At 44.7% G+C, this 27,278-nt stretch overlaps 1 protein-coding gene across 1 annotated transcript in view; it reads right to left on the bottom strand.

The window, feature by feature from the left end:
* Positions 1-27,278, bottom strand: part of SHISA6 (shisa family member 6) — a gene marked incomplete at both ends in the record, with an annotated part of 214,375 nt that overhangs the window by 7,908 nt on the left and 179,189 nt on the right. Inside the window, one exon of the mRNA XM_079544487.1 lies at positions 331-483. Coding sequence (XP_079400613.1) covers positions 331-483 — 153 coding nt within the window. The remainder of the gene's footprint in view (positions 1-330; positions 484-27,278) is intronic.

Here is a 27,278-nt window from a genome sequence, read left to right as displayed (position 1 = left end):
GCATCGGGCTGAGCTCGGCTGATGTGAACAGCCAGAAAGCAAAAAAGGATTCTCAGATGACTCTATCAGGAGCAGAGAGAGGCGGAGCCGGGGGAGGCAGCACAGGATGGAGGTCAGTAAGCAAATAACCACATGTGCTCTCACAGTAATGAAGTGACTCTTTCTCTCTGCTCTTCCTTGATGGGAAGCGACATCCAGGAGAATCATTACCGGAGATGCCAACTTGGGCAGTACAACAACAGAGGGAAGAAGATTATTGCCTTAACGTTGTGCCCGCTGTGGCTTACAAGCAAATGAGATACAAAGGAAATGAAATGAGCTGACACCTACTTAGTCTCTTCAGAGAAGAATATTTACTTGGGTTTGTCTTGACGGCAGACTCGTAGGATGGTGGGAGGTGAGAGAGGTTCTGGAAGGACCGGGAGAAGGACAGATCGTAAGGTTCGGTGGCAGAAGTAAGGATGTTGTTCATCCGTGGCGTGTCTGCAAAAAAGAAAAAAGAAAAATAAGACATGTCCAGAGCGTGCATGAAAACCAGCTGAGAGGGGTGAGCTGTTCCCACAGCTCTGGACAGGGAGAAGTGCTGTAACTGAGCCAGCCTCAGCGACAGTTCCTGGACAGGATTTGAAGTGGCTCCAACAGGTTGATATAAAATGGATGTGGCTTTGCTTCCTTGTCCCCAGTGATCATGGAGAGAGGCAAACTGGTGCCTTGGAAGCCTCCAGACAGACCAGCCTTCATTTCATGGTTCTGGTGGAAAGAGTCAGCTCACTTACCATGGAGGTCTCCATCATGATGTGGTGAACTGACCCTACTGCATCCCGCACAAGCTCATGCACCATCACCTACCTTTGCCTTGCAAGCTACACTTTTCCATTCGCCATAGCCATTGAAAAGTGTCTGTGAGTTCATTTTAATAATCAGATTGCTCTTTCATCATGCCAGAATTCGGGTCACTGCTCCAAACCTGGAAGCTCCATACAAAACCCAGTCCATGGCCCCAGTGTTCTAGTGGGCGCTGGGGGTGGCCATACATCCCTTGTTTGCGGTGAAGCATGAAGTGCAGCTGTGCAGTTTGCATCTGGCTGCAGTCAGAAGATGAGGCAAGGCTTGGAGGGGTTCCTGAAGCACAGAAGCAGGGCTGGAGGATACTGCCCTCTGCTTGTCTTCACTTTGCTGGTCACTTAAGGAGCCCCTGGTCAGCTTAAAACTCCCTCTGCTGGGATGCTAATGCTGAGGGTGCTGTCAGTAAAGATTAGCACTGAGCTGGGATGTTAGAAGTCAAGTCCAAGCAATCTGCAGAGTTTGCTGTGTAACTGAAATCACATCCTTTTGCCACAAACTGGATGGAAAATGGTCTTTCATCAGTTCAGCTGAGGGACAGAGGCCTGCTGAATTACAGCATTTTTGACTCCTGGTGTTCAAGTATTAACATAGGGATAAGAGTATTGAAAATAGCAAGGACTGCAATTGTTGGGAGCAAAGCTATAACAGGCTACAAGGTCATGGAAAGGGGCTCTGTGGGGGATTGAATCAATGTTGGAATGCATTAGCTGGGTCAGTAGGCCAAGGAGCTGGCCACTTGTGATATGATCTGACAGGGAAATGAGAGGGCAAAATGTTCTGATGTAGCTGAGGAGCAGCAGAATGCCTAGGTTCACCCTTCCCTGTCATGCAGTCCTCCAGAGGGTACTCATGAAGAGCAAGGCAATATAAGCTCAGCTCTTATTCATGTGCCTTTAGACTCTCATAGACCCCCCCTGGTCTATGGGCTGCTGTGAGTTAAGTCACAGCTTCTGCCCAAAACTGGAGCAAGTGTGCTAGCCTTGCACAACATTTTCCAGCTTCTCTCATCTCCCAGAGAAAAATTAAATGAGAACTACCCGAGTGCAGATATTTCAGCAGATATTTTCTAGACTTGATTCTGAAATTCAGCAGTTTCAGTGTGTGGGTTTTGCATGGAGTCCTGTTTGCACTGGAGAACAGGATATCTTCTGAGAGCACCCACATTTAGCAAACTTCCTTGGTGTTCCCTGTTGCCTAAGGATGGTGTTGCAGTTCCCATGTGTGTGGGGAAGCAGAGCTGCTTCCACAACCTTCCTCCCACTGAGACTCCTGATAGATATTTTAGAACTTCTATCCCCTATCCTTTGCATGCTTCTCAGCCAAGGAGAGGCCAACAGTCCTGTCTTCCTGAAGAAGGCTACTCAGGGCTTCCTAAAGCCAGCTTCCTCAGAGTGCTCCTCTGCAGCTCCCACAGGGCTCAGTCCAGAGGCCATGTGGGTCTCAGTCCACTGAACCATGTGGGCGATGCCAGAGCATCTGTGATGTACACAGAGTTGGAAGAACTATCAGGCACTTGAATAACAACCACCATGTCAAACAAACCCCAAGTCATTCCTTCCTGCCCCTCTTGTCACTGACACCGTGCACTCTTCCACATGAGGAAGCCTCCTGCAGAGCATCATATCAGGGCCTTCTTCCTCAATATCTATCTGTGAGGTTTGACAGCAAATAAAGGAGCAACTTTTTCCCCCCTGACCCAGCATGGGGCACCACATCCTGTGCGGGGAGCACCAAAAGATGAGGGTTAAGGAGATGTCTCTGCTGTGGCACTTATCAAACACATGCATGCTCTCTTCTGGGCTCGACAGCCGGCAGCCAGTGACAGGCACCTGAACGAAAAGGAAAAGCCCAGTTCTCTGCCAGAGCATCATTTTGATCCTCGCTCTGAGAAAATATGAGGCACTTTCCGGCAGAATTTAGCAAAGGCGAAAATTTCCTCTTTAAAATGCAATAACCATCTTGGTTAATAAAAGCTTCCTCCCTATTGGTTACGTATGTCTCTACACTCCTGGAATTGTTATTGCTTGGCAAAAGGAACATAACCCTAAGTGAGTATATAGCTAATGTATCATTTCTCTGAGAGCATTATTTTCCTGCTGATGACTTCAACCCATGTCTAATAGACTGACTGCAGGATTAGGAAGTGCATCACATCATCAGAGAGGTGGAAACAATTGATTAGATATTATCCAGTAAACAGAGACTCTATCAGCATTGAAACAATATGCCCACTCCTACTTGTGCTTGTAGGGCAAGGACCCTGGGGTAACATCTCTTTGCAAATTTCTCAGCTAGAACCTGTATCTAATCTTCATTCTGCATGGAGGTTTGGATGAGCTGAAATAAGCCCAGTTATATGCATGGAGCCGTGTTCAGAGCTGAAGGAGCATGAACTGACTACTTGCACGGAGAGTGTGAAATAAACTGCCACACGTTTATCCAACGGGCTTCTGCAGAATCACTGCATCTTCATATTGCTTTTTCCATCCAGCCAGTCAGGAACAGACCATCAGTATTTTGGCAAACGAGAAGTCACCTTGAAATTCACTCCCTACTGTTCAGCAAAATAAGGGATACCTGAAATGACCAAGATGGCTTCAGCTGTCTTGTGTGTAATGTCATCTGAGGGCAACGCTGGAGAACTGAGAGGTGCTGGGAAGGAGAAACCTCTTTTGCAATTTAAATTCTGAGACTAATTCAGCAGGAACTCTTTGCTTCTACACCAAATTTGAATCACACCTTTCCCTGGTCTCCCTTTTTCCTTTGTGGTGTTCACAGGCTTCTACGGAAGGTGCTAGACCTAATTAATTAACAAGATATAAATAAAAAGATCCCTCCATTTCCTGCATGGCAGCTGAGGTTGCTCCGTTCCCCAGCACTGCCACTCATTCCAGTTCAATTCAACATTATGGGCAATGGCAAATGTTCACTGGAAAACAGAGGATGTCCTATGCTTACTGGAATTGCCTTTGAAAGTCAGTATTTGATCATGTTTGCCTCACCTCCATCCTGCAGCCACGTGCCAGTTTGTGCCCTCTGACACACCATGCTTTCTGAGCACAATTTGCAAAGCTATCTGCAGAGAAGCACGGAGGAAATTAAGCTATCCCAGTGCATAGCATACACTACAGAGATGGGAACATCACCCAGCAGTTCTTTTCTTCTGGTTTCCAAATTCTCCTTGCTATAGCATTGAATATCAATAATACCTCTTTACAACCAATGCAACATCTTAAGATTCTGAAAGCATCTCTCTGACTAATTCAGCAGGAGAGGGCTCAGCCCTGCAGCACTTCCTCTTTGCTAAGCATGGATCCACCTGTGAGGATTTAGGGGCTGCAGAACCTCCCTCTGCAATTATAGGTTCGTTCCTCTGTGTTATGCACACACCCAATGGCTTTATGATCTACAAAGGAGGGAAAAGCACTCTCTGTTGAGTGAGAGCCTTGTTCCACTTCCAGCACTCAGGGCTGAGAAGCAGACTCAGGGTTTTTAAAGCTGGAAGCTTGTGTTGTGGAAAGCAGACCTGAAGTCCCTGCAAATCAGCTTGTTCTTTAGCAGCAGTTTCTGTCTCTAAGTGTGTTTACACAAGGCGCAGAGCCTTCTGACAACAAGGAGAGGAGCAAATGATAACCAGGAGGAAGAAAACCCAAAACAAAACAACACAAAAAGTGAATTTATGGCAAAGTTTTAAACAAAGCTCAAGTGGCAAAAAGGATGTGCTCCATATTTGCATATGAGCCTGCACATATGTTGTGCGAATTTTGCAGCATATTTCAACAGATGCCTTTTAAAACATTCACCCGGGGAAAGCAAACAATGTCACCTAGAAGAAGCTGATACAACCAAAGCCTTCTGCTGCTCAGCTTCAGCTCGTCACAGCCTCAGCCCTCTGTCACAGCACGCAATTCTCCCCCAGCACCGCCTTCTGCTCAGCCACTTGAAGGCTGAGACAAAAAGTCTTCTCCAATTCTGATGCAAGCTCATACAGAAGGGCACATTCCCTAGGAAAATCTGCCTGTATCAGTTGGTGTTTGGTACCTCCTGTGCCATCCTGAGCCATCCTGGGAATGCCATGCTGCTACAGCAGGCACAGAACTGGTGTGCACTATGGAAGGGGTGGGTGGGAGGGGTGGAACTATCTGTGTTTTCAAACATCTTTCTTTTTTTTTCTTGTTAAAAACACCGTTATTAATCATGTTTTACATCTCTCACAAAGAATCTCACAGAGGTTCATACATTTCCAGCTCAGCTGCTGTGGTGTAAATCAGCAGCTCCCCAGAGGGTAGCTGCCCTCCTTTGTAGGAGTTGGAGATGTGGTGTTTCAAATTCAATTAGTGGAGAATGAAATACATCTGCATATCAGGATGGCTTTTGGAGGTGGTCTTTTAGGCCTCATTGCAGAGTAACGAGGTGTTAAAGAAACCAAGTGAACTACACCAGCACATTGCAAGATGATGCCCCTACAATAAATGCACAAATGGCATAGCTGAATCCTGTCAGTAATGGCATGAAGATGCTTCTGAGCACACGTAGCCCTGTGCTTACAATGGTGTTGACAAAGAGAGGAGCTTCCCAGGTTCTTCCCATAGGGAAGAGTGGAGACACGGTGCTTATCTGGGTGCTGGGCCATGGTGGGCCATGGAATTGGTGTCCTAACAGCTTTCACCTGCAAGCTGAGGCCTCCATGCTCAGCCCCTCCATGCCAAGGCCATGAAAACAGTGGTTCTTTGGAGCACTGAGTATTTAGACTAGACTAAATAGAAAGACCAGTTGCTTCAATGCTAAATACAAAGACAGTTGCCATTGGAGCCCCTGCAGCTCAGCACACACTAACAGAGGCTGCTTGCACCCCTTACGTGCACTCATGGCCCCAGCAAACCAGTGTGTTCCCTATGGAGGGCGTAGGACATCCCTGTAGGATATGATTATTAGCAACATTTTGGGTAAAGATAAGTAGATGACATTCCAAATTCACTAAAGGGCTTCAATCTGCCCTTGTATTTGTGTAGTGCACCAATCTCTGTGCAATTTGATTAGCAGGATTTGTGCATAAGGTGGTTGAATCACAGATTGCCTCTGACATCTCCATTACATGTGGTGACTGGAATGCATCAGAAAGTTGGCACTGTGCTGTCTGGTCCTCCCAGATCACCTGGCTCATCTCTACTCCCACTTTCATTAAAGATCTGCTGCTCTGCAGAAGGAACGTTGTAACATAATGTGTCTACTTGTTCTGCAGGTTATATTCCAGAGATCTGATTATCTTCTAATTTCCTCACATATATTACCATTGGGGATAAATCTAATTTAAACAGTCCTTAATTGTTATGATTTTGTAAACAGTGTCTTAAACACAATAGATACAGAACTCTCAACAAATTGTTGGAGGAGATGTGACAGTACAGGGAATCATTTTCATATCCTCTGGGATTGTCCCACATTGAAGCTTTGGGTCTGATGTTAGAAAATGAATTATTTTAGCAATATATCCCCCAAAGTCTTGTTACTGTGTGGGAAGGAATGCCCTGAATATCTAAATGAAGAAAAGGAAGGGAGGAAGGAAGGAAGAGAGGAGGGAAGGAGGGAAGGAGGGAAGGAGGGAAGGAGGGAAGGAAGGGAGGGAGGAAGGAAGGGAGGGAGGAAGGAAGGAAGGAAGGGAGGGAGGAAGGAAGGAAGGAAGGAAGGAAGGAAGGAAGGGAGGGAGGAAGGAAGGAAGGAAGGAAGGAAGGAAGGAAGGAAGGAAGGAAGGAAGGAAGGAAGGAAGGAAGGAAGGAAGGAAGGAAGGAAGGAAGGAAGGAAGGAAGGAAGGAAGGAAGGAAGGAAGGAAGGAAGGAAGGAAGGAAGGAAGGAAGGAAGGAAGGAAGGAAGGAAGGAAGGAAGGAAGGAAGGAAGGAAGGAAGGAAGGAAGGAAGGAAGGAAGGAAGGAAGGAAGGAAGGAAGGAAGGAAGGAAGGAAGGAAGGAAGGAAGGAAGGAAGGAAGGAAGGAAGGAAGGAAGGAAGGAAGGAAGGAAGGAAGGAAGGAAGGGATATAAAAAAAAGATGCTCACATACATTTAAACTCGTTTGAAATTCGCTTGGGTATGGCTACAACTGAATTTACCTCCCCAAGAGCAAACTCAGACATTATCTGGAAAAACACTTGACCAACTTCAAAATTTGAAGTGAAACCATTTGTTCCTTATGTTTTACCAAGTATTTTTTGAGATGATCATCAAAGGCAATGAACTAACATAAAAATTATGATATGAACTTCCTACTAACTATATTATTTAGCAATTTCCTTGTTATTTATGTGGAAATAAAAAAATGTTTATACAAGGCTCTTAGTGGTTTAGCATAATTAAATATGCAGTAAATATAATGAAATTAAACTTAAGTAGCAGCAAAAAATAAAGTAATAAGCTTTACAGAAACTGAGCCTGAGCAGTCAGCACGTATTTGTTATTGCTTCAGTTCTGTACTTTAGCTTCTATTTTTTTCATATTTTAAGATTTTTTCAGAAGAATCTTTTTTGTCTGCTTATTTTGTATAAAAACTGAGTAGCTAAATGAGATATATGAGTGCATCAAAAGGTGTTTTTGCATTTCACATGGAGAACTTAGTTGCACATTGTAGAAAGAAGTACTTGAGCACTCACATTCAGCTTTTACATACAAAATCTTTACATTTCCACAAACGTGTTGTTGTTTTCTTTGTTGTAGAATTCTTCATCTGGAGCTAAAATCTGTAAAATCAGAGCTAAGGAAACCACGATCAAACTTCTGATTTCAGAGGAACTGAGGTCTGAAGGTTACTGAAAGCAGAATGTGGGACTGTAGGTCCTGTCCTGTAATGGGGCGTTCAGTGCCCTAGGAGTGAATTAGGTACACAGACAGGCCCTCATCATAAGAAAATCAACAGCCTTCTTACAGAGGCAGGACACTGGAAGACATGCTGCTGAACCCTGGGCCCTCAACAGCCCTGCGGTCATTTCTCTTGATCTTCCCTTGAAATTGCCATGTCCTGTTATCCACAACAGGATAAATATGTGCCACCTCTCTGTACACCCTCCATTCCAGCCAGGCAGCAGGAAAAGGAAGACGTTCTTCTCACCCAGTGTTGGCTGTGCTACCAGCACTAGGCTAATTAAATGATAGCAGCCTGACAGAGCAGATTATACACAATCTCATCATTAATCAGTAGTTATTCTTTCCTGCATCGGAAGTATTCAGTGTAATCTCATGGCCACACAGCCCACTGCGATGGGCACTGAGGAAATGTGTGCTGTAACCCAAGGCAAGTTAAACCAGAGACTCCTGGTTTTTCAGCTCTGGGAACCTGATGAATGAACCTGAGCATCTCACAAAACCCAAGTCCAGTCTGTTTTGTTGTCATCTTTTTTCTTCTTGATCCCTGTGGCCATGGGTTGACTTTATCGTCTTTCAATTTGTTTCTTTACAGGAAAAAAATCTGCCATAGTAATAAAACAGAGTGATTGGATATGGAACTGACAGACATTACCTGTAATCACAGAGGGCTCATCACAGTGGCATCTGCAGGCAGCAGGACATAGGCCACCAGGTAATATCAGCTCATGGAAATGGATGTTGGCCATCTTCTTACCGTGCCAGCTGAACAAAAGTGTGTTGCTAATGGAGGTACTGTGGGTTGCTTCCAAAATGCTGATTGGCAGAACGGCTGCTCCGGTGCAACAGCACATCTGGGTCACTCCTGCATGCTGAGAACTTGTTATGATTCCCAAAACTTTTGGGGATACTGATGATCTGGTGCTGTTTGCTTTGCATTTACTAAGGACTAGCTGTACAATGCAGGGAAAGCATTGGCTTGGCTGTCATCCCTCCTCAGTGAGGAGGACCCCTGCAGAGCCCTGGGCCCCATATCTACCACAGCTGGGTTGTGGAGAACCTCCTCTGCATACTCCCACAGTTACATGACTTTGGACACTTGCTAAAATAGGAATAGGAGGAGAAAGTAAAGAATGATAACATTGCTAGGAAGATGGGAGATGGGAAGATCATCAGCCTCTGAGCTTTAGTCCTTACAGGCATCTCCACTTTGCAACAACTCCCCTCCCCTTCACATAAACCAGATGAAGTGCATCCTTGCTGGGTGAGGCAGCCCCTGGGGGGCTGTGAGGATTTCCTCCACACAGGAGGGATTTTCTGACTGCTCAGGTTGAAATGTCTTCCTGTGTTAACAGCACTGATTGTTAAGTGGCATGTTGCCTACATCCTCTGCCCTGCTTGCAGTCTGCTGGTAGCATGAGAACTGTTCTCTGTCTTTTTGCTTCAGCAGAGAGTGAACTTGCTCCATGTGTGATGCAGGGCACGTCCTGAACCTTGCACTGGTTTCCTTCCCTTCTTCTGCTTGTTGCAGGTGTCCCTTTGTGGTAGGTGTGAGGCAGGCTGAGGGGCAGAGCTCACAAACAGTGCTCAAAGAGACAGCTCATGTCCAGCTACAGATCTGCACAATCACACAGAAAAATGTATGCCATGTCTTACCCGGGAAGAGAATTAAATTAGATCTGTGGCTTTGCTGAACTATCTCAGAATTTCAGCAATAAATTATGAATACTGAATGCTCTTTTGATCCCTTATTTGAAAAGTCCGAATACCTCTTTAAAGTCACCGAGCAATGGCTCAGCAGAGCAGCACTCCTGTATCTCAAACGGAAGTGGCCGTGACCACACAGATAACTCAGGAACAAAAGAGAACTCCAAATCATGCTGTTATTTGTAGCCAGATCATCCGAGTTGCTTTGTACAACCAAAATCCTCAGATAACAGTAGTGGAGAACAAAAGCAAAAGTTTCTACGCCAAGAGCACAAATATGTCTGTTCTGATTTTCTCTCTCAAGCCGATAAAAAACAAAGGCATCTGTCAGGCCCAGAGCAAAGTTTAACTGTTTGAGCACATGCTGTTAGTTTGAATTACTGACTGCAGTAGGGTTCTAGAGATGGAACTACATTAACACTCCTGCACACATATGCAGGCAATCTGGGCTCACCTGGGTCAGGAGGGGCAGCTCTGGGAACCTGGCATGTTGGGGATGTGGGGAGCAAGTAGCAGGAGGCAGAGAGGCAGACAGAAGGAAATACAATTCCAATCCTATTAGGATTCTTATGAAAGTAGTACATTATTGAAAGAAAAAACAGCGTTTTGGACAGTGTTTGAGGCTGGCAATTCACATTCAATCAACACTCCTATGTGGCCACTGAGTTCTTCGGGAGATGGAAAAAAAAAATGCATCCTTACAGCAGAAAGTAAGTTGCAGGCTGAGCAGCAGCATGACCCAGCCCGTAGGAAGGGGAAACAGCAAAGCTTGGAGACTTCTTCAAGGGCAAATTGCTCTCCCACCATTTTTTATAACAAAATTTGGAAGTTCTTATAGGAGTACACACACCTTTCCCAATAAATCAGTTCCAGAATATTTGTCAAAGTGAAGTTACAGAGTTAAAAACAAACACCAGAACAAAAAGAGTAACAAACACATCAGTTTAGAGCTACAAGAAGAGAGAACCGATATGTGTTAGGATGAGATGTCATCACTTATTGGTTCCTCAGCAAGGGGGGGTTCCCACCATGAGTGCTGGAGAAATAGCTCACATTCAAAGGTAAAGGGAGGAACAAGGAGGAGATTGAGACAAGGCACCAGATGAAGAGGGAAGAAAGCACAGCAAATAGGGGTACATTCGGAGGTTGGGCTGATTGCACAGAGGCAGAGGGTCAGTGACTGGTTTGGGTCTGGTTGGAGCCAGGAAGATGCAGGGGGTTCTGCTGGTGGTCTGTGATTGCTGCAGTGCAGGGAGGGACATGCTGCCAAGGGGACTGCTCATCTTGGGCTGAGGTCAAAGCAAGGAAGGAGCTCAGGCAGAGGAGGAAGAAGGGCAGGGCTTCTGGCCACAGGGGAAGCAAAGGCACAGCTCCAGGTTAAAATATTTCCAGTGGAAAGTAGGAGGACAGTGAAGGAATATCTCTGAGGTGCAGCAGAACTCTTGAAAGTGGCTGAAGGTTGATGAAGGGCGTTCGTAAGTTTACTTGGTCAAGAGGACAGGGGCTGGAGAGAAAGGTGTCACTAAATATGTTAAACCATGTACAGAGGTAATACATGAAAATCGTCGTTTTATGGAGCTCAGCAAGAGCAGTGTTGGAAGGAGACTTAACACATTTGAAGCTGTTGGTGCTGAGAACCAAAGCAAGGGGAGCTTTGGAGGATGGACAGGATATATGGCGGAGATAGGCTGCCCCAGACAACTCCTGAGGTGTCACTTCTGAGGCCATGAGGATAGCTCAGTGACAGTCCCCCTTGCTGTGGGTGTAGTGACATGACAAATGGGTATCATAAGTTCCTAGGGGTGGGGAAACGTCTACATTCCCACAGTAAAATAAAGGGGTGGAAAGCAAACATCAGAAATTGTTCAGTAAGGGGTATTTCTGGTTATGAAAAGTGAGCAGGGGGAGTCCCAGGTCTCTTCACAGTCCTTATCTACCTTGCATACAAGAAACTCAAACTCTGAGTGTATTGTGCCACCGCACATCAGGGCCTTCAGTACATTATCCCAGCCAGACCCATGCAAGTGTGGGTTGGATAGCTTGGAGGATCCCAAACACTGGTCACATACTGGCCATTAATGCCAAAATCACGTCAGCTTAAGGGCCCTTACTCCATGTTCAGTGTCCTTCTAACCTATCTGAAAAAAATTTACAGTCAGCACTATGAGTTGAGTGGCTCGGTCAACAAGATGGACTTTTCTTTGGGTGTCATTTTGTGTGTTTAAATCTGACAGCACTTTGCTGATGTGGAAGTGAGAAGGGAGCAACCAGACAGGGGGAAACACAAAGATGATGATTAAAGTTATACAAGATTGGGCCATATTTAATTGTGTGCACTAATGAAAAATATGGTCCTATGTTTAATGCTAATGGAATCCATCATTCATGCATCACTGCCATGGGAACCATTCAATTAACATTAAACATACTTTGATACCAGTAAATGTTACTGGCTGGCAGAGGAAAGTTACAACATGTGTAATTTTGCTCTGTTTTCTCTTACCATGTGTAGGTGTCTGGGTGGCACTGTTTAGTATCAGGTGATTATAATTTTGTTCTTGGTCATCTGAAATTCACAGAGAAAAAAAAAAAAGATCCCTTTAAGAAACAGCTTAGCAAACCCACTGATCTGCAGATGATAATTACAGCTCACAGCATTCACAGGAAATCTCAGCATGATTAAAGAAAGGAGAAGAAAATGCTTAAGAAAGCAGAAGAGTCTGTTACACAGTTCACTTAAAATTCCAGAAGCAAGAAGAACATGATAATAAGAAACTGCTCCCCTTCTGCTGAGCCTGCAAATTAAAGTAATCTGCAAAGGTAAGAAGCATGTCCAGACAGGGACTAGCAGGCATCAGTGATACCTTCCTGGGAGGGATGGAACCTCAGAGCCCAGCTCCATGCCTTCTCCATCCAACATGAAGCTTTCAGGACATCAGCCCCCACTACGTGGAAAACAGATTCTCCCATTGTGACCACAGCCATCCACAGCAACATCACATGAGTACAGGGAAGGATCAAATTAATAGCTTCATAAATGCAGGCAGAAGGGCTCAACAGCTGCACCTGGGTGGAGCTCTGCCTCTCTGAGAGGATCCCACAGGACCTGATGCATTCTCAGATAAACGCACTGAGCTGAAAAGGAGGAGGGACGGTCGATGGCAGCAGTGCTGGCATGGTCAGTGGTCAATGGCAGCAGTAATTTGCTGCCATCCTTTGGGGTGGAAAACACTGTTCTCTTTTCTTACTGTAACAAAAAACCATTAAGCAAGTGACTGCTGATTAACTTTGGTCATCCTTAGCTTCCAGAAAGCCTTTGATAAGGAATGAAATGTCTTTGTCCAGATCTGTTGGCCTGGTTAGGGTATGTATTAAAGTGTGGTGAGGTGATTTCAAGAAACTTACACCTCATGCTTGATGTTAAGTCTGCTATTCTGAAAAACCTCTCGTTGATATTTCGTTTCTTCCCCAGGAGGTCTGTTCCGTAAGACCTTGCTTTTAAGGACAATTCCTTCTTCCTGTCTGCCAGGGACACGGAAAAAAACCCTGTTCTTTCTGCAATGGTACTTTGTGACAAAGTTGTTACTGTATGTTCCCTTATTTCTCAAGCTGAATGATGTAATTTCCTTCATGTTTCTCTGTAATGGTGTAATGTTTGCTTTATCTTTGACTGCTTTCAGTCCAGTGTCCTTCTTGCTCCACTGTTGACCTCGGTCCCTCTCAAGTACACAACCTGGGCCATATTTCTGGGTTCAGAGCAAGCTTATGATCCTTCATGATTCCTCACTGCTTTTCAAACGGACTGCTTCTTGTTCACATGCTTAGTGTACAAAAGGCATTTTAGTATTTGTTTCAGTCCAATACCTAGCATTTTTCTCCATTTAATCAATTTATTTTCAGTCTATTTCTGCAATTTGTAAAGAATATTTTAAATTCTAATACCATTCTCTAATAGACTCACAGCCATCCAAGCTTCACACCATCTGCAAATTTAATAAGGAAATCTCTTTTCCACCACGAACAAAAAGACAAAATGCAGAACCACATCCGTTCATCTCTCAGCTGATATTTACTCACCTTCTGTGGTTAGGCAGCCAGGATGACATCTACCTTATAGAAGTTCAGTAGGACCATATTTTTCCCATTTGTCTCACATTACTTTTCCTGAAAGTACTGAAAACCTAGCAAAAGCCATCATCCCTGATACAACCTATTTCTCCCTTACCGCAGAACATGGTAAATAATAACAGTAATTAAAAGAATATCCTGACATGATGTGTTTCTGAGAAATCCACACTGGCTGCTACTTTATTCCTGTTGGAAACTCATTTCTCTGCACAATATGTTCAGCTCTGTGCACCCTTAAGACTAAAATCAGAGGTTATTTATTCAGATTTCAACCAACTGGGAAGCTTAACTTACATCTCCATCTAGAATACAGGCACTCACTGAATACACCACCAAAGAAGGTCAGAAAAGTTATTAGCCTGGCTACCAATATACAAAGAACAAATCTTGATATGAAGCCAGGGTCACATAGGCACCGAAGTGCCCTCCACTAAGTGGCATGCAGCTCTACCAGGGCGGAATTTCCCTTTTGATCTTCCACTGCTCACTGCTTTTAGCAAGCAAAAAATCCTGCAAGCAAAAAATCCTGCTTTTATTCCAGTTTCTGTTCTCTCAGTTGCCTCATTGCCCTCTAATGTGAAAAATCTTGAATTTTTCTGGAATCCTAACAATCGGACCGTCAGAGGTTTAGGATCACCTTGGATTCTTCTTGCCCAGTATTCAGCGAGCACAGCACAGAATTCCATTCGTAATTTCTGCAGTAGGTTTTAATGTGTTCTGGAGTTCAGACATTTTTAATAACATAATTTTGAAAGACTTTATGTGATGGTGATTCTGACAAATACTTAAAAGAAATAACTGCAGTATATACTTTAGTTCTCAACTGAATCATTTCTCTGTTTTCAACAACTATTAGGTCTTTCAAACTTCTTGGCCAGCGTAAGAAAACAATTTATTATTAGAAAACTCCTCCAAAGGAAGATATTTCTAGCTCATGAGGCTTGTCAATCAGCAACCTGACTATTGTCTTAAAAAATCTAAACAGTTTGTGCTTCTGAAAAAGCTATGGAGAAAGGTCTGGGCCATTATCCGTAGACTTCAGTCATAATCATAGAATGGCCTGGGTTGAAAAGGACCACAGTGATCATCAGTTCCAACCCCCTGCTATGTGCAGGGTTGCCAACCAGCAGACCAGGCTGTCCAGAGCCACATCCAGCCTGGCCTTGAATGCCTGCAGGCATCCACAGCCTCCTTGGGCAGATAATCGGTTCATGATGCTCTCAGGCAGAAACGTATTTTGGGTATTAACCATCTGAGTGGTGTGCAGTCATTACAGCCAGCAGCTGGGGTGCTGAGACAGTCAGATACACAACTTTGGGGCAGTCTCCTCTATGCAGAATTTGTAAGGTCACAAAGGCAGCTGTTTTACACAGTGTAAATCAGGGCTGTCTGTGCCCTGAGAACCACTGCTTTTCTCTTACAGCTTGTTTTCTGCCACTGTGTTCACAGAATCACAGGACTGCAAAGCTGGAGGCACCCCTGGAGGTCATCCAGCCCAACTCCCTTCTCAAAGCTGGATCAAGTTGCCCAACATCTGGACTCTGAGGATCTCCAAGGATGGAGACTTCTTCCAGTGTTCAACCACCCTCACATTAAGAAAGCTTTTTCTTAAGTTTAATCAACACTTTCTGTTTTTCAGTTCGTTATTATTGCCTCTTGTACTATCACCAGGCAACCCTGAAAAATATCTGACTGTTTTTATTTCCCCCATCAGCTATTATACATTGATCAGATCTCTCTGAGCCCTATCTTCTGCAGGCTGAGCAGTTGAGTCTCTCAGTCTCTTTCCATATAACAGATGTTTCAGTCTCTCCAACAACTTTGTGATCCTTCTCTGGGGCCTCCCAAGGATATCCCTCCCTCTTGTACTGGAGAACCCAGCATCCCAGATGTGTCTCACCACACATCTAGCTAGAGGGGCAGGGTCTCCCACCTCAACCTACTGTCAGTGCTTCTTCTAATGCAGCCCAGGGTGCTGGTGGACTTCTATGCCACAAGAGCTGGATCACATTGCTGGATCATGTTCAGCTTTGTGTCTATTCTGTATTTTATCCATTATGTTATCCATTGTTTATATATTATTTTAATTATATATTTTTTTAATTTTTATAGATATAATTTTTATATATATAATGTTTTTAATTATATATATAACTTTATTTATAAGATACTTACTCTATTTCTGAGAGGTGCAAACTAGGTAGTGAGTAACGAGCCTGCTCTATTTTTGCTGCCCTCTCATGATGTTTGCAGGTGGTAACTTCCTTGAGCATGGCTGAATATCTACACAGCCATTTCCCTTCCAAAAGCCTTTCAAAGGGAGATGTTTCCCCAGGAGGTCTCCACACTTCCATCTGCTTTGTACAGTAGCCAGTGGTATGTATGCTGGTTCCTGTGGGTTTCAGCCAGGTGTGGTAGGGTTGCAGTCATGCAGGGCAGCTAAGCACAGCAAGGACTTCCAGCTTGGCTATAGCAGAGACAATTTTCAAATCAAGTTGCTGAAAACCCAAAGATACAGATTCTTTGTTCTCTTTGCAGCTCTCACACTGCAGGAGCCGACAGATGAAAGGTTACACGGTGCTGATGGAGATGCTTGTGGGTGTGAAATGTAAGCACGTAAAGCAGTAGCTGACAAAACCTTAGCAAGTAACTGTTCCAGAAGGGAAACAACATTTTTTTTCTTCTCTAGGCACAGGGTGCTCAAGCAGTGACTTGGTCTGGCAACTCCCAGAGCAAGTTGTGTCTTCACTGAGGGCAGTGATTAGAATAGTGAATAGTGATTAGAAATGTGAATAGGAATGACAGCCTTGTGATACAGCTTTCCATCTCACCCCAAATCTCATCCTACTTCTTATTTTTTGCCTTCCCTCCATTTTTTTTTCTTCAAAAATCCCAGGTGCTTTCAGGTTACAGCTTAAGAAATGATGTCCAAAATAGAACCCTGAATTATTGGCATTTTCACATGGCTGAGCTAATCAGGCATCTGAATGCAGTGCTGGTCCACATTTACAACTTCTGTAGCCTATTGTAAACAGTTTCTAAGCAATAAAATGCTTTAAAATGATGGGTGAGCCTTCCTACACCTCTCCAGGTTTAACAAGATAATGCTGTTAATTGTGAAGTGCCAGCTAGGCAGAAGCATAGCTATTGTAGAGACAAGGATCTGAGTTCAAAGCTATTTACTAGGAAACTGCATTAGAGAAATAAAGAATTCATAGAGCTCTGAATTGCCAGACCACAATGCAAAATTTCTGAGCACAGCTGGAGTAGTTATCAGATACAATAACCAGCGGAAAGAAAGCTGCATTCTACGGGGAGAAAGAAACCTGTGCTCCCACGCGGGGATGTTAAGGGCTTCATGTCTCTTTGTAAAGGAAATGGATTTGAGTAGTTAGGACAGAGTGAAATGCTGCATCCCGTCAGGTTGTGCCCGTAGTCTACATGTGAATCCCCCAACTGCTGCTCTGGGAAGTGCAACCCACGTGGGGCTGAGGGTTAACTTATGGCAGGAGAAGGGAACGTGGGGTTGGAGGGGTGGGATGCTGGGTCTGTATGGGGGTGGTGAATGTGTGAGGGGTGGCACAGGCCAAAGGGGGGGCTGGAAGGGCTGAGTCCCTCTGAGAGGGGAAGGAGATGGAGCATTTAGGGGGAAGAAGAAATCTGCTGGTACTGGCAAGTGCTAGGGGACAAGGACCTTTCTAGGTAGCTGTGCTGCCTTTCTCAAGTGATCCTTGTGCTGCAGTTGTAGACTCATAGAATGGTTTGGGTTGGAAGGGACCTGTAAGCTATAAGCTCCCCCAGTCCACCCCTTGCCTTGGGCTGGTTGCCCCCCAGCAGGTCAGGCTGCCCAGGGCTCCATCCAGCCTGGCCTCAGGCACCTCCATGGACGGGCCATCCACCAGATAGGCTGTCAGTCTGTCTGAGAACCCCAAAAGCTCTAATGCTTCTGTATAGGATTTACCTCTAAGAAACTGCATTAACAGACCTCCCCAAAATCCTTTTCTTCAGTGTCTCCAGCCAGTGTTTGCAGATGGAGAGGAGGGATCACTCATTTAATAATCCCTCAGATTTCACTGAAAGTGCAAGTGCATTTTTGAAAAGACAGTCTGGTGTCAGCTGTGGCATCCAGTGATTGATTTGAAGAAACACAAACAACTTTTCTGCTGTGGATAATAAAACACGAGGCCAGTTTTCCCACCGAATGTGCATAGGGCTTCATGGTCCTGATATTGCAGCTGAGCAACCCTGGCATCTGGACATGGATCTGGACATGGACTGTCTCTGATGCTTCTGGGCAACGTGCTTGGAGCTAATCAGGTGGGCAGTGAGATCAGAGCACCTGGGCCAGTTCTGGGGTGGATGGATGGATGGAAACCATTCTTCTCTTCTCTGAGCTGGCTCTCTCCATCTGCTGAGGTATCACTGAAGGGATCTCCCTGTGGTCAGGGGACACAAAACAAACTGTGCTTCAAGGCACAAAACTCTGAGTCAGTGATGAAAAAAACTTTAAATATCCACTAGAGAGTTCCCTTTGCTCTTCTTATCCAGGAGATCTTCTGAAGTAAGGATCTTCTTTGTGCCAGGACTTAACCTTTCCTTTTATACTTTGTTTTAGCTTACTCTAGGGTATATTTTTTCAGTCTCAGGGATTTTGTATGTGTTTATTATTAATAAAAACTAGATTTATTGTGATCTATAATGGAAAAAATAGCAAGTGTCAGAATATGGAAAGAAAACGCTGTATTTTCCAGCCTGTCTTCCCTAATAAAAACTGCAAAGGAAGGATATTTTTAATATATGCCAGCTATAGTGCAGATATACGATGGTTCTGAAAGTCATGCAATATTTTGTGTTAGTTTTGCAGTACTTATTAAGGCATTGGGAACTGCTCTACCACCTTTATTTTACAGGACAAAAGGAATGGGCTCAACAGGAGCTATTCCCTCAGGAAATACACTTTGCCTTCTGCCCCTCTGGTCTTTTCAGCAACTTCAGCATTTGCCTACCTTCAACCCTTTTTTTCCAGCTGAGATTTTCAGCAAAAGAAAGACTAGCAAGCAGTTTATTTTTCAGATGACAAGATAACTGCTCCACGTCTGCATTAATGAAATGAAAATCCCCTTCAAGCCTAATCTTCCAGAGTACTTAAATACTACAAAAGACTTCAGGCTTCAGGAACTGAACGAGATGCAGGCCTCCAAGGCAAGGAAAGAAGCAGACCAAGAGGTGATGATATGAATGTAAATACCTGTGGCACAAAGCTACCAGTTTTTCACCTGCCTGTCCCCACTGGGCACAGTCTGTTCACAATTTGGTGTCTGGAGGAGAACCTTTGAGCCAACGTCCTTTAACTGCTGCCATGCTGGTCAGGCAAATCCGAGCTGGTCGCCTGTGAGAGGAGAGGAGGCATTGACCCTTTAGTCCAGATCAGACAGGGATGCAGGAGGAAGGCATCTCCCAGCACTGGGGACCAACACATTGAACTGGGGAGGCTGAGCCCTTGGTGAGGTTCCAGCCAGCCAGAACTCTGTGGTGCCTTAGCAAGGTGCTGAGCATATGAATGCTAAGCCTAATGATCATTAAATCCCAGTGTCTTTCACATACCTTAGCCAATAACTAATTACTTGATACCTTTATGCTATGGTTATCCAGCAGGCAGTGTTCTGCACCTGGCTGACAATCCCCAAACAAACTGACACCCAAAAAAGGGACTGTAACAAGGAACACACAAGTCAAAAACCAAAAACAAGCTATGAATAAAGTCAGAATGTCAGTCTGTAAAGGGGGTGGAGGTGCCAGATTAAAGGCTGCCCCCAAATCCTTAATTTGATATTCATTATGTCAGGTCTTTGTTCCACCGTTCCAGCCTATTTTTCAACTGTAATCCTGTGACTCATTCATTGAACAGGATGCTCGGGGAATAAGGCAGCTATTCAAGAGTTATTTTAATCCTCATTAAGCAGTGAATGGCCCTGTTCTTTAATATCCCACACCATCCATATACTGCACTGATTACGGAACTGTTATTTTCCGTGCAGGCTTTCCTTTAGAGCTCATCTGAATCTCACAAACAGTTTCCAGGCTCCCACTGAAGGTAGGGTGGGCTCTGTTTAAGCTGAGCAAGACAGCAATTGTACCTGTGTCTGCAAGGTTTTATTACTTGGAGGAACTGGCAGGTCAGATTTTGCAGATTACGCTGGGGATTTTGTAATAGGATTTAGCAAGCATATATCAGATGCTAATTAATCATACCACTTTTGTGGGGCAGGTGCAATCATTTCTGATTTACAGGTGAGGAGAGCAGGGAAGGCAGGTGGAAGCACTTCCATGCGACCATGCAGCAGCACAGGGAGGATGGGAATGCTGGGAATGCCCCCTGCCCCCCAGCACAGCACTAGGCTGGAAGCACATCCTGCAAGTTGTAGCTGGAGCAGCTTGCAGGTGCTCAGCACTACTGAATATCACGTTGCAGGTGCTGGAGCCTTAAGCAGCAAAAAACCAAGGTAGTGTTGTAAGGCTGTGATTAACTGACTCAGCTTCCTCCAGGCCACAGGGCAGAGTCACACCGGCAGAACCCAGCATCCCCTCCTGCCACCCTTCTTGCCTCAGGCAGCATCAGGGCACCAGCTGCCTTAGCAAGGTGAGCACTACATGGCAGAGGCTAACGCCCAGAGCTACCCTGTCCTAGCAGTGCTCAATACAGATATTGCATTTGGGAAAATGAAGACTGTATGAGCTAAGGAATACAGGAAACCTCAACTCCGACATTAGCTACTCGCTGACTTCTTGGTTTTCCACCTTCAGTGGAAGTCTTTCTAAACTTCTCTTTACTGCCCACATGCACATAGAAGGAATGCATACAAGCGCTGGTCCTCCCAGATGGATCTTATTTTGGCATGATGATGGCACTGTAGTTTCAATTCTTTCTGTCTGAATTTCTGCAGACACTTATAGAATCATAGTATCATAGAATGGTTTGGCTTGGAAGGGATCTTTAGGATCACCCAGTTCCAACACCCTACTATAGGCAGGGACGCCTCCCTCTAGACCAGGCTGCTCACAGCCTCGTCCAGCCTGGTCTTGAATGTTTCCAGGAAGGGGGCATCCACAACCTCGCTGGGCAACCTGTTCCAATGTCTCACCAACCTCACAGTAAATCATTTCTTCCTAATATCTAATCTACACCAACCCTCTTCCAGTTTAAAGCCATTTCCCTTTGTCCTGTCACTACGTGCCCCTCACTATTTGGGTTGTATGAGGGATATTGTGGGGAGGATGTGTTGGAAGTGGGTAATTCAAAGGCTGGATGTGGCTGTCCAGTCTGGAGGCTGAAGTGCTTGGACTACCACAGTGAGAAGTGATCCTCATGCAGAAAAACAAAGCACATATGGTGATGGTGGCCATCTCAGTTCCTTCAAAGTGAAACGTTCCCCATCACTCAGCTTTGCAACAGGTTGGTTTGTGCATGGCAGCCATAACTGCTTCACTGCAATGGGTTTTGGTCATTCATTATTTTAATGCTCCTGGAAGTGGAGACTGAAATGAACAGGAATGAAATCAAGGCAGAGGCAAGCGTGCAGCTGCAGATGGAAAACACTCAGCTGCAATAGGCTTTGAAGTTGACCAGCCCAACTGCTTCAGGAAATGTACGTGACTTACTGGGCTGCCCAAGAACACAACAACAACACAACACAACAAAAGCTCGAACAAAAACAAGGCCTCGAGAAGGATATTTCCCAATCTTGGCTAAAATGATATTTAAAAAGAACAATGCTATGGTGAAGATAAAGGTTATTCCAAGATCCTAATTTAGAAAACAATAGAGACAATGATACCCCAAAATGGGGAAGTCTGAACTTACTGTTGACCCAGAGTTTCAAATTTCCCTATAGCATTTCACACTTTATTTGCACCGATTTTCTTTGATTTTTGTATATTTGGGGCTGCCTTTTCTTGCATGTTCCAGCATAGATCAGGAGAACAAAGTGAAATGAAAGTGAAGAAACTCAGAGAAAAAGAAAGAGAGCAGGGAGCATCTTTCTGGGACAGAAAACTGCACAGCTGGAGGCAAATCCTCTTGGACTAACTTAGCTGGTGTTGGCAATCAGTGCCTGGGATCTCCTCTGTGTTTGAGAACTTCCCACCAACCCTCTGAACGCAAAGTAATTAGATAAATATGGAGTGGGATTCTCAGAAATCAAGCAGCTGAGCAGGCTGCATGACTAACGTACGGCAGCGATGCACAAACAGCATCTGGGGGAGCAGTCCTGGATGCCAACCTTTGGAAGTATGCAGATCACAGTGAAAACATATGGTCAGAACAGAACAAAATGTGTCCTTTAAAGGGCATTTCTGAAGATGAAGTTGATTTTAGAAGGTATAAATAGTGTGAGTCTCTAAAGCAGGATTAGTTAAATGCAGTCTTATGTGGAATACAGCCAGCTATTACACATTCAGAGTGGAGAGATAATTATGCTAATGCCTTGGGAAGAAACACGTGGTTGTTTTTAACCCCATGGTATTGGCAGGAAGGAGAAGGAATGGGAACACAAAGTCTTCCCCCTGTTTATCCCTCGTTCATGAAGTATCAAGAGAAACAAAAAGTAAGGATGAAATCCCTGCAGGAAGGGGTGTCCACGTGTCAGTGTTTCTGCTGTGTGAGCAGGGAGCTGAGCCTCAGGAAACAGCCCAAAAGAGCCTGGCTGTCCCATCCTCCTCTCTTTACACAGAAAATACAGAGGATTGAGCAGAAAGCTAAACTCGAGGCCACCTTACTTCTTACACTCCAGGCACAAAAAGAACCGTATATGATTTCCCCTGCAACCAAATGGGGTTTCCTGAGAATGTGTATAGAATCAGGATGGCCTGGGTTGAAATGATCAGTGATCAGTGATCATCTGATTTCAACTGCTATGTGCAGGGTCGCCAACCAGCAGACCAGGCTGCCCAGAGCCACATCCAGCCTGGCCTTGAATGCCTCCAGGGATGGGGCATCCAATGTATGACGTGGTCCACTGACACTGTGTCCAGTGGTTTGGGGTCTTCTGTGACTGGGTGGAAAAACAGAAAACCCAAGAGATGGTCTGATACATCCTAGTGCTCTAACTCCCTTGGTTAGGCAGAAGAACAAAGAGCAGTTTGGGGTTATCTCACAGGAGAAGGAAGGTGAGGAGCAGGGGAGTGCAGGTCTGCAGCACCAGGAGGCTGCTGGAGCTCAGCTGCAGCTCTGTGGGGCAGAGAAAGGAGCCTGTGTGGGGGCTGGAAATTCTCAGCACACCTAACTGATGTACGGTAACACTCATGGAATGCAAGGAAAAGGAACTTCCAGCCCCAGAAGCAAAAATCCACTGCATATGAGATTGTCTCCTGATTGTCCAGGCACAGCTGGGACACTAATTAATTCACTTCTGCTATACTTCTAACATATAGAAACCTTACATATAGAAGTTCTATCCATAAGTGAATATGATATTCATACTGCCGACGAGGGAGGAAAACATATCTCTACAGATTGCAAGCAGGGAGCTCCCACTATGCAACCACTTGTTTGTCCAGCCAGCCAGGTGGAAAAGCAGAAGAAAGCTCCTTGAGAAAGGTGCTCTTGCTCCAATTGCAGGTGTAAAGTAAGCTCCTTTCCAGCACCTATTACATATATTATATATAAATATATTTTATATGTATGTATGTGTAAAACAACCCACTGATTTTAAACACAGAAATTCCCTTGCTGCTCATCTGCCAGCACCTGGACAGCCTCAGGGGGATTCCTTGTGACATGGCACAGCTCTCTGCTATGGGCCAGGAGCAGCAACTGGTGGGTCAGGATTTCTTGAAGCCTCTTTCCTCCTTTTGCTGATTTCTGGCATTTTCTGTTCCATGCTGCGGGACTTGTTTGCATGCTTGTTAACTGCTGAGCATTGCTTGGGGCAGCACTGCACAGACAATTAAGATCCTGATGCAGTCTAACACTGATCATGTTCTTAACTTTAAGCACACAAGTGAAGTCACGAGCACTAATGAAGTGCTTAAAATGAACCATAGACAGAAGTGCTTCACTGGGGCAAAAAGAGAGTGGCACTGTGTTGAAGAAGAACTAAAAGCTCTCTTTAAATCCATCCCTAACCTAGCAGCAATTAAGCAGGTGATTAACTTTAAGCATCTGCTTAAGTCTAACTGAAGTCACATTAAACGGTGGCTTTCAAAACAGAACTCTGGTAGTACTATCTCTATATGCCAGCATCAAAATCTCATTTTTTGCTGTTAATCATCTGCTCTATTCTTGCAGTCTTTCCATTCCACCTGATCTGATGTGGGAGAAAGCAATGCGTGCTCTCTAAATAGCTGAGGACAGCTGCATTAGCTCTGACCAGCAGTGCTGTGCTCCCCCCATGAACGCAGACCTTTGGATACATTCTGCACGCCTCTTATTTTAACTTCTTAAAAATAACTGTTCAATTAAATAGCCCTTTTCCATATGTTCTAATTAGAAATTTTCTGCTTGGCCGACTCAAAACCAGCTGAAGTGATGATGAACTACTAATTTTTTTTATTTTTAATTATTATTTTTGGTGTACTTGTAAGTCGCAGGGCGGTTTAGATGTAGGGAAAACTGGAAGATTAATGTTAAAGGAAAAAGAAATTGTCATGAAAAATGAGAAGATCTGGATGTGCTTCGAGGAACTTGCCTTCCTCTTTGCAGGAAGGAGATGTAATAAAGCACGTTGTGGCTGACACTGATCTCAAAGAGTGTTGAGTCCACGCAGTGCAGAAAACCTGCCTGCGTTCCAGTGCACCAACGTGGCACCAGCTTGGCAACTCGAAAGCTCTTTAAACAATTAATTTGTCTCTATTGACAGTAAGTTACAATACAATCATGGAATCATAGAATTGGCTCAGGTAGGAAAAGACCTTAGGGATCATCAAGTCCAACTGCAACTTGACCATACTTCCCAAACTCGAGCAACCCTCCACACAGAATCATAGAATTGCTCAGGAATATTCACTGTGTATTTAGTTTTGCTCAAATAGGTTTCTTGTCTGGAAATCCTCTGCTGACCACTAAAGGAATACTTTAATACCATTGTTAATGTTACGATGAAATCATTAGTTTGTCTTTCCACAACGTTTCTGGGGCACCCCAGTATATCTTTGCATAGAAAATGAGCATTACCTGACACAAAAGCTTTTTTTTTTTTTTTTTTGGACTATCTCAATTTTAGCAAAAGTGTGGTGCTTTATCACAAGTCCTTAAAGATCCCCAGGTCCTTGAATCATTTCACTAGGTAGGAATGTCATCTGTCCTTTTCAGGGACAGGGAGCTTCCCACCTCCTCATTTGTTAGTGCAGAGGCAGCAGCAGCAAACTGCACCTCCAAGGCCCTGAAGGCAAAAAGATAAAGAAAATAACTCAACACTTATTTATTTTGAGCCTGTTGTTTTTTTGTGTTTTTTCTTTTTAATACAATCTCAGGTTTGTTTTCAGACCTCGTTTGTGGTTTCAGGAGGGGTCAGCTCTTGGAAAGGATAGATAACAGCAGGAGAAGGGGAAATGGTTTTAAGTTGAGGGAGGGAAGATTTAGGCTGGATGTCAGGGGGAAGTTCTTAACAGAGAGAGTGGTGAGGAGCTGGAACAGCTGCCCAGAGAGGCTGTGGATGCCCCATCCTTGGAGGTGTCCAAGGCCAGGCTGGATGGAGAACTGGGCAGCCTGGGCTGCTGGTATTAAATGGAGAGGTTGGTGGCCCTGCCTGTGGCAGGGGGTTGGAGATTCGTGATCCTTGAGGTCCCTTCCTACCCAAGCCATTCTACGATTCTATGATTCTATGTTTTCTTTAACACGTGTGGTTGTAATACTGAAGCTTCCTCAATAACTTGTGCAGTATTTCCTATACTGAATCCTGGCAATATGACCAAGCATAGTATTCATAGCTCTCTCCTGTAGGTAAAGCAATTTCTACCTCTTTACTCACTCGCTGCCTTCCATGGGAATACTTACATTAGCAAATTTGATGCTTAGCTATGTTTGTTGGAACGTAGTTTTATTGCTGTTTAATTTTATATCTGCACCATGCTCACCAAGGCCAAGCAAAGCAGTTCTGTAGCCTTATCAACTGGATGTGAGTACACTAACAAGATGGTCTTGCTCCTCCCTCAGCGCTCCCCAATGTACTTCTGCATCTCCTGTGCCTGTGTACAGATGTATCATGGCAGTGTCTAGATGATCTTGCAGGAAATCCTCTACGCTTTTTATGACCAGATCGTTTTCCTGATCTCCGTTTCCTCTCAAAGGATGGAGGTAGTGCTGAGCAGCTGGAGGTGGGAATGAGGGTGCAGCTGCCCCTCACAGAGACAAATGTTATTCGTGTCAGACTGAAGGCACTGGGGCATCACGCCAAGTGACTGGCTTGCTTCAGCAGTTCTGGATCAAATGTGAAGCTGCTACAGGAACCAAACTTGCATGAGCAAGTGGCCTGTGTGGTCAGAGTAAAGATCACAACCATATTTCAATAAGAAAAATGATGTTTGTCCAAGCTAGACTGTCTTTTCAAGCCTCCCAACCCCATTCTCTGCAAGAGCTGCAAAATCCTGTAGTTCCGAAGCTGCTCAAGGACTATGCTGTAGCTGGAGGAAATCTGGGCTCAGCTGGACCAAGGCATTTCAGATAAATTAGCACAGCCTGACTGCATCCTTCTGAATGTGGCAAGCTGTCCCGTCTGCAGCCCTTGGGTAAAACAACCCTGAGACGTGGGATGCCAAGTAATTAATTACATTGCTTGTTGTGAGGGCTGTCTTTGTAAAGGGTGGGCAGCAAAGGTGTGAGAAAGGAGTCAAAGAAAATGGGAGGAGAGCTGGAAATATAACTGAAGTCAAGCAAGGTGTGCTGGGATGGTAGGACAGGGAAAGCCCTGCTCTGTGGTTGCAAAAGCATGACGACCACATTGCCTTCATCCTACAGCACTCACCTAAGAAATGAGCATGCTGAAAGTTAAGGGCTGAATGTAAGTGAAAGCACACCAGGGCAGAGTGATGTGGGCAGACCGGAGTGATGTTTCTGTCCCAATGTCTGTCTCCCCTGTGCTGGTTTGGGATCCTTTCACAGTCTGTGGATGCTTCTCATCTGAGATCCAAAGCAGATTGCCAAGCTGTAGACATGCAGACATCTCTCTTTTCCCTTGTTAAATCCAAAAAGCCTCCAGCACTGTGGGGAAATCCCTTACCTGTTTTTCAGACTGAGAATCTGGGAGAAGGAAGAGGAGAAGACCCCAGATAGCACAATGCTTCTTGCAGGATGCTATTACAGTGTGCAGGACATTTCCCAATGCAGAACATCTCTTTTCTCTGTTTTACTCTCTATCTGCTTTCCCCCTATGATGCTGTGCTGCTGTCCAGATGGACAGCTAAGTTGGAGACAACTTTCCTGCTGGTGGTCTCCTTTCCCAGACCCTTTTCTGGAGCATTTTGGAAGAAGAGATACATTCTCCAAAATCTAACTGGGAAAATTCTACCAAATGCAAACTCAGCTTCATTTCACATGAGCATTTTGCTGTTTCAGATACGGGCTCTCCTCTCCTCACACAGTATTTTTACTTGGTGTTTTATTTACTCATTCTGCTTTCTTTCACCCAGGCCACCTCCACCTGTAGCTTCTAAATTCAGGAGAACCAGCTCCACTGGAGAAACGCCTCACTTTTGAAGAAGTACTGGAGATCCTTCAGCACATAAAGGAATGAGGGAGCAGAAGGCAAGGCTGAA

The sequence above is a fragment of the Tetrao urogallus genome (assembly GCF_951394365.1).
Source record: "Tetrao urogallus genome assembly, chromosome: 18".
NCBI lineage: Eukaryota > Metazoa > Chordata > Aves > Galliformes > Phasianidae > Tetrao > Tetrao urogallus.
Note: the sequence above shows the minus strand (reverse complement) of the source record. Positions and strands in the feature narration are given on the sequence as shown.